Raw genomic sequence first — 8,441 nt, forward strand, 5'->3', positions numbered from 1 at the left:
GATGATATATTTCCAAGTCAGGATGGTGAGTGGCTTGGAGGCAAGAACCCAAACTGAGCATCACCGATTAATTTTTTTGATGGGCACACGCCTGCTTTGTAGCTCTACTGACAATCATTTCCATCACTTTATTGATGATCAATACTGGGCCAGATTATATTTTCCCTGCATTCCATGTACAGAGAAAACTTTCACACTGCTAGCATGATGTGGCTGCACTGGTCTTTCTACAGGGGTGTGGGGAGGCTGTACTCAGTGGAATGCATCCCCGACTCAAAAGCCTATTCCAAAGTTCACCAAAACCAAAATGATGTATTTTATATTCAGCAAATTCTATTTAACTTTTATTTCATAACCCAGACTGTCATTTCCATACAGTACTGCAGGGAACAGTACACAATCAGTGTCACTTTGTTTCAGGTGAAATGTTAAACTAAGGTCCCACCTATCTTGTTAGATAGGGAATACGTTGCAGCATTATTCGCAGAGAAACAGGGTATCTGAGTTAATGTTTGGCTGAGTTAATGTTTGTCTCCCGGATGAAGAAGAGTCAGACTCAAAAGGACAACTTTTCTCTCTCTGTGGACCTGCTGAGTTTCTCCAGCACAGTGTGTTTTTATTTCAGATTTCCACCACCTACAGTATTATGCTTTCACTAAAAACAGACCACTTGATCATTCTATCATTGTGTTCGTATTGCTAACAGTAACTCAGCGACTACATTTCCAAAGTAATTAGTTGGCTGCAAGGTGTTGAGATTGCAAATCCTTTTTTTGCTGGAGGCAATTGAAAGATGAATGTTGGTTGCAATTCTTTCTGAATCATTTTGGTTCAGTCTTCAGTGTCTCTAATGGCCATCTGTGCAGGCCATTTTAATCTCCACCTGATGGAGTGGATCCCGACACTGCAGCACTGGAGTGTCAACTTTGATTACGTCCTCAAACTGTCAAACCCTGTTCAGTCTGACACAAACAAAGAAACAAAGCAAGCTATTGGTCAAATAACCTTCAGTTGTAGAATAGTTAAACATCGGAATCAGATGCTGAAGAAAGCAGGGTCTGCTTTGTTATTGTAACAAAAGCTGAATTGTTAGAGGCAGACAATTAGTATATTTTTGCTTGGAGCCCATTTGTGCAAGGAACCAGGAAGGAGAAGATATGGCAGTTTAGAACAGTTTGGCTCCAAAGCTGCTGTAAAATAAACCAACAGAAAACCTACAGCTCCTTTGTGTAGTACATGGGTCACTGCAGACAGAATTAGTGAGATATCTGATAGTTGCCTCCATTTCTGGATGTAATGCAAACCAGGCCACTGGTTACTCTATTGATAAACTGATAAAGTTAGAAGTCACACGACACCAGGTTATAGTCCAACACGTTGTTTTAAAACCTGACGATGGAGTAGTGGCTTGAAAGTTTGGGATTTTAATTAAACTTGTTGGACTATAACCTGGTGTCGTGTGACTTCTGACTTAGTCCAGGCCAGTCCAAACCGGTCCCTTCATATTATGGCTGAAAATGTGTTGCTGGAACAGCGCAGCAGGTCAGGCAGCATCCAGGGAACAGGAGAATCGACGTTTCGGGCATAAGCCCTTCTTCAGGAAGAAGGGCTTATGCCTGAAACGTCAATTCTCCTGTTCCCTGGATGCTGCCTGACCTGCTGCGCTGTTCCAGCAACACATTTTCAGCTCTGATCTCCAGCATCTGCAGACCTCACTTTCCCTTCATATTATGGACAAACTAATACACTGTTGCCCATCATGCACTCCCACTGAAGTTGAACAGCATCCCCACTACCTCTACTGTTGTGACTCACCTTAACGATATTGATTTGCACATAAATATCATTTGTAATGGAGTAAAAATGGCCAAAGATGCTTTTAAGCTCTGGATAACCTTTAGTATTGAACTACAATTAGTGATATTAGAACAGAGATCAAAAACTTGGCCAAAAGAGGTTTATTTTAGGGAACCACTGCAGGATGATAGAGAGGCTCCATAAAATGGAGAGGTTTCAGGAAAACATTCCAGATCTTGGTGCCTAGGCTGTTGGAAGCACTAAAGTCCAGAACTAGAGTATGGAAGACAACCCAAAGGATCATAGTGATCGAGGGAGTGATGGGGGAATTAAATCAGACTCAGGTTAATATATGGGCAGCAGACTTCTAGAGGGCATCAATGACACTTACAACTGCACATTCAAAATCTCAACTATCTAGCCTTTGACCCTTAATTTGCCAGAATATTAGAATAAGGACATAAGAATGAGGAGCAGGAGTAGACAATTCAACACCTCAAGCCTGTTCCACCATGCCGTCATGGTTCATCTCACTTTCACCTCAAATCCTGGTCACTCTCCATAACTCTTCAACTTGTTACTATTTACAAATTTGTCTATCGCCTCCTTAAATTTACTCCGTGTTTCCGCATCTACCGCACTCTGGGGTAATGAATTCCACAGATTCATGACCCCTTGAAAGAAGTTATTTCTCCTCATCTCTATTTTAAATCTGCTACCACTCATCCTAAAATTATGATCTCCCATTTGAGATTGCCCCACAAGTGGAAACATCCATTCAGCGTCTTCTTTGTCAATTCCCTCTAACATCTTATATACCTCAATTAGATCACCTCTTATTCTTTTAAACTTCAGAGACAATTGGCCTAACCTGCTGAATATCTTTTGATAAGACAAACCTCTCATCTCTGGGGTCAATCTAGTGAATCTTCTCCGAACTACCCCCAATACAACTACATCCTCCTCAAGTAAGGGAAACAAAACTTTACACAAGACCCCAGATGCAGCCTCACTAATGCTTTGTCCAGTTGCAGCAACACTTCCCTACTTTTATATTCTATTCCTTTAGCAATAAATGTCAAAATTCCATTTGCTTTCCTTCTCCCTGATGTACCAGTGTCAGTGATTCATTAAACAATTACATATTTGGTCAACCACACCATTCCCTCCAACTTTAATGCCCTGATTTTAAATAAAACCATTATATACTTTCCCCACCCTGACCTGTACCCCCGTACAGCACTTAATCGCCCATCCTTTAGGGCAAGAGGCACAGACTTGTAAGAACTCACATTGCACCCCACATTCTTTGAGGCTGTCCTAATATCTGTTGCCCATGTTAATTTTTAGCAAGTCCCATTCCCCTATCAGTGCTAGACTCACTGAACCACACTGGCTTGGGGTTAAGCAATACCTTGATTTTAAAATGTTCATTCTGGGTTCCATATCCATCCCTTCATATCTCTAATCTCCCCTACCCCCATGATCCTTTGAGAAATCTTTTCCTCTGATTCTATCGCATCCTCGATTTTAACAGTTGCACCATTAATGGCTTCGTTTAGGTTGCTTAAGGCACTGCTTAAATTCTATGTTTTTGACCAAGCTCCACTTTCTATTGAGTTACACATAATTTGCAGAACCAAGCAGGGATGCTATACCGCAGCATTTATGAGCATCATGACATCAATATAACTCTATGTCCTACCGTGTTTCATAGAGCTCTGTGAAGTTGACATTAATGGAGCCCCCTGGGTCTGGTGACTCTGAATAATATTTTCACTTTCCATTTAGCTGCTAATAAATATGGGAATACAAGGCCAAAAGAATTTCCCCGAAAGTAGTTATATCCGAGCAGTTGAAAATGCCAAGATTACCTCCACCGAAAGGAGCCCAAATCACTCTGCGAATAGTCTTCACCCAGTCTTCCATATCATTTTGTGCACTGGCCATGAGGAGATAGGTTTCATGATTGGCTGTCATCCGATCACGATCTCCACCTGGAAGGCACAACACAGCAGTGATATTCCACTGGAAATCATTTAGGGTGAGCAAATCTTTAACCAGAACCCTGCTATGGGCAGCAGCCCATTCGCTGGTTTTCCAGAGAAGTCAAGGCTATAAATGCAACTGTGATTAAAAATACCCAGTGAACAGAGGACAGAGTGTTCCTAAAATGCTTTTTATCACCGTGACACCCTGTCAACAACAATGAATCATATTAATATGCCCATAGCCAAGCTAAACCTAAGGAGTGTCTATTTTGGCCAGTATTTCCCTTCCTGCTCTCTTTTCCTGTTTACTGGGGCATGGTACCCAAAGCCATACACTAACCAAATGATGAGTCTTTGATGATAAGCCTAGATAGGGGATTACTTGACAGGTTGTCATGGTGATGGAGCATGTTAGTCAGAGAGCAGTTGGTGCCAAAGGCCTTCAACCAGTTGTTCTCAATGTTTTTTTTAGATCTTTGCCCTCATCTCAGCCCTGGCTTTCAGATTATTTTCATCAGCCTGGATCTCCTGGCTCAGAGGTATGGACACTGCCACCACACTACAGGAGCCCCCCAGCCCTGGTTTTCATTGTTAACCAATTAAACATTTGACAGTAAGAGGAAGCATGAGTTCAGTTCAATCCCTTTCCTGCTGGATTGCCCTTTGCTGCAGGGTTTATGCCAAGCAACTGGACACAATTGCCTGTTTTTCTAACATTTGCTAGTAACGGAACATTACTAGGGGTAGTGTGCTGAGAATCAAACCCCACTGTTCCTGGGGCTGTCAGGAATGTGACAAAACTGGGTCAAACTATCCAAAGTCCCCAGTTTGCCTGACTGACTAAAGAAATGCTCACCAAATTTTTGTACTTAACAAGAAAACAGCTACTTATGGCCTATAGATTATTTTACAGAAATAATAGAAATGTGAATGGCTAATTTACAAGTCTGTAGCTTAAACTCTACCCCTGTTAGTTTTCACCTTTCTCAACCAGATAGGCACAAAAAGAAAGATAAGACATGTACATCAAGACTGGGAAAATAAAACTAAATTAAGGAAACACTGTTTGATAGCAACAGATTGGACTAAAGGAGTTAATTAATTGTGTTCTTTCCATTGCTTCTAACTTCTAACAGTCATTTGCTCTTATCACAAGATTGTTTGCACAGAAATGTTCAGTCCTTCATATCCTTTTTGAGCATTCATCTTTTCAATATGTGAAGGTGTTTTAATTGTCTTTCAACAGAGGATTTGCAGGGAAAGCTGAATGGAAGCCAGCCAGCTGTTACTGAAGACTTTCTGGGAATAAGAGAGAGACAGACAGAGCTTTCTCTTTGCAGGCTAGATGTTTCTGCTGTAATGGCTTAAAACAAGCCACGGTTACCTGTTCAGGAGCCAATCAATACTTGGTTATCATGCCCCTTGGTTCAGAGCTCATCAGCTCCATACCATCTATTTTCACTCTCATGGTTCTGGGAAAAGGCAACATTGTGAGTTGAAACAATTGATCCGGGAAACATTATTTTTAAAACTTTAGCAATCTCTTTGAACAGTCTCTCTTTTTTTAAAGCAGTATCTTCCTTTTTTAAGTCTACAGTCCAAACATAAATGAAATAAAACAATGTGGTCTTTGCACCATTTGCATCCCTCCCAATTACCAGAAGTGAGGAAAGTGCATAAGGTGATATCCAGCTGTCTGAGTTTGTTTTTGCAGAAAACTACGCATGCTTTTATCCAGGATGGTGCAGAACACTGGCCGTTTCCGCTCTTGTCAGCTTTCCTGCTCAGTTTCTTCAACCCACCATAAACTGTGGCACATTGATCTGTCCCTAACCCTTATCTGGGATGTCCAAGTCTCACCTGCTCTATAGATATCTAATAAAATATCTGAACAGGTTGATTAGAAAAGTAGGTTAGTTAAATAAATAAAAATAAACTACAAATTGGAGATCTATTATCTGCATGCTGATCCTATCTACATACCCTTAAACCTCTCCTTCCCAGGTTCAATCATCCTTACACAAAATCAATGTTCAGATTTTTGGCATCATCTCAAATTTCATATGTGACTTCATCTCTCTCAAATTCCACAATCCCCTTCACCCCTTTCTCTCTGCCCAGTCTTCTCCTCCAACACCACAATATTCCGCAAAAAGACCAAACTGCCAGTTGCTTGCCACTTCCACACACCACCCTGTTCCGTGGCCAACATCTTGGTCTCAGGCTTGCTGCAGTACTCCAGCACAGCTCAGTGCGAGCTGGAAGAACAACAGCCTTCTGGACTCAATATTGAATTTAGGGCTTGAACTCTCACATGCAATTATCTCAACTCCCACACATCACGCCCTGTTATGACATGGCCTGCTATTACACACAGCCCATTGGTAGCCACTGATATTCCCCATTAATAGCTATTCATTCTGCTAGGTTGATTGTTATCTACTCCTTTGCCTGTCCAACTGTTCTTCTCTCTGGGCTGTATCTTCACCTATCACTTACTCCTTACCCCCGCCCTATTTTCTACATAAAATAACTTTTTCCTAGCTACCAGCAATTCTGAGGAAAGTTCACTGAACCCAAACATAAACTCTGATTTCTCTCTACTGGTGTTGCCCTACCTGCTGAGCTTTTCCAGCAATTTCTGTTTTTCTTTGTGATCACAATATTCTTTGTTGCCTATTTTATCCATACCACCACTGGCAGCTATGGCATTGTCCCCACCCTGAATCTCCTTTCCTTTGTATGCCCTCTTATCCCCTTCTTTCTCTGCCTCAAAACCGTAAGAACATTCTTCTCTTTGCCTGTGAGCCCATTTCCTCATTAGATCCACTGCCAGTTGCTATTCACTGTCCAGTAGACTGCCCTGAGAAATCTCTTGAATAAATGGGATATTATTAAGATGGTAACGGTCGTCACTCTGGAAGTGACAGAAACCAGTTTCTGTGCCTCCTTTTGGATTGCAAACTCAGCCAGGTTTGCTTGAGAAATTAGTAATAGGTCCAAAATAATTAGTGACTGTGCACAGTTACTGGAAGTTTGAGGCCTCTCCAAAATCTAGTGCTAGATGTATTTTAGCATTAACTAGGCATGGGACATCATGATGCAAAATTTGTGTATGAAAACTGGACAAAATGTGGTCCGCAGCCCAACATCTCTCCCATTAGGGTAGATAATACTTTATAAAATGACATAAATTGGATGTGTGTGCATGTGCGTGTGTGCATATGTGTGTGTGTTTGCGTGTACGTGCATGCAGGTGTATGTGTAGGAAATTGCGTGTATGTACCAGTGTGTCTAGTTGTTTGTGATATAAATGCAAAAGGTCGCAATTTAATCAGGAAGAATTTCAACAGCAAAATACCAGTCTAGACATTGTTGTGAGAGCAGAGAAAAAGGATTGATTAGACTGATAGTCAGGTTATCTGATCATTTCTTTCAAGACTTGTTCCAAACAATACCTTTACATTTCCAAAACAAGGAAAGGTTTCTTAATGCATTTCTACAAGATGGTTAAAATTCTTGCTGATTGATGCTAATGTGTGGAATTCTCCACACGGAGCCTGAACAGCTTTATAACAGGCAATAGTTTCACTGGCAGCCTGACTAAACACACAGAAAATAAACCTCCATCATGAGTTCTGGCAATACTTTACAAAAAATGGCTAAAATGAAAAATTAGGCCTCTACTTTGGATATAATATTGATTCTCGTAATTGTGTTCTATGAAAATAAAGATGTTATGCTTCATCTGTATGGAGCACTGCTGAGACATCTCAAATACATGTGCATATTGGTCTCTTTACTTAAGGAAGAATGTAAATTTGTTGGAGATGGTTCACGGGAGGTTTGCCAGTTTGATACCTGGAATAAGTGAGCTCTCTTATGAAGATGGGTTGGACAGGCTGGGCTGGTTTTCACAGGAGTTTAGACCAGCGAAGGGTAATTTGATTGAAGTTTATAAGATCCTTAATGGTTTAGGGTGTAGGTTTGCTCACTAAGCTGTAGGTTTGATATCCAGATGTTTCATTACCTGGCTAGGTAACATCATCAGTGGCGACCTCCAAGTGAAGCGAAGCTGTTGTCTCCTGCTTTCTATTTACATCTTTCTCCTGGATGGGGTTCCTGGGGTTTATGGTGATGTCATTTCCTGTTCGTTTTCTGAGGGTTGATAGATGGCATCTAGATCTATATGTTTGTTTATGGCATTGTGGTTGGAGTGCCAGGCCTTTAGGAGTTCTCTGGCATGTCTTTTCTTAGTCTGTCCCAGGATAGACGTGTTGTCCCAGTCGAAATGGTGGTATTTTTCATCCGTGTGTAGGGCTATGAGGGAAAGAGGGTCGTGTCTTTTTGTGGCTAGCTGATGTTCGTGTATCCTGGTGGCAAACTTTCTTCCTGTTTGTCCTACATAGTGTTTGTGGCAGTCCTTGCATGGAATTTTGTAGATGATGTTGGTTTTGTATATGGGTTGTACTGGGTCTTTTAAGTTTGTTAGTTTTTGTTTGAGAGTGTTGGTGGGTTTGTGTGCTACTAGGATTCCGAGGGGTCTCAGTAGTCTGGCTGTCATTTCTGAAACTTCTTTGATGTATGGTAAGGTGGTTAGGGTTTCTGGCTGTGTTTGGTCTGCTTGTCGTGGTTTGTTCTTGAGGAATCTGC

The 8,441-nt window shown here is 41.3% G+C and overlaps 1 protein-coding gene across 4 annotated transcripts in view; it reads right to left on the reverse strand.

The window, feature by feature from the left end:
* The window catches only part of arhgap24 (Rho GTPase activating protein 24), a 445,505-nt gene that overhangs the window by 77,781 nt on the left and 359,283 nt on the right, over window positions 1-8,441 (reverse strand). For all 4 annotated transcript variants that reach the window (XM_043696029.1, XM_043696073.1, XM_043696039.1 and 1 more), the window contains one exon: window positions 3,672-3,794. In XM_043696029.1, the coding sequence (XP_043551964.1) occupies window positions 3,672-3,794 (123 nt within the window). The remainder of the gene's footprint in view (window positions 1-3,671; window positions 3,795-8,441) is intronic.

This window comes from Chiloscyllium plagiosum, chromosome 1 (assembly GCF_004010195.1).
Source record: "Chiloscyllium plagiosum isolate BGI_BamShark_2017 chromosome 1, ASM401019v2, whole genome shotgun sequence".
Classification (NCBI taxonomy): Eukaryota; Metazoa; Chordata; class Chondrichthyes; order Orectolobiformes; family Hemiscylliidae; genus Chiloscyllium; species Chiloscyllium plagiosum.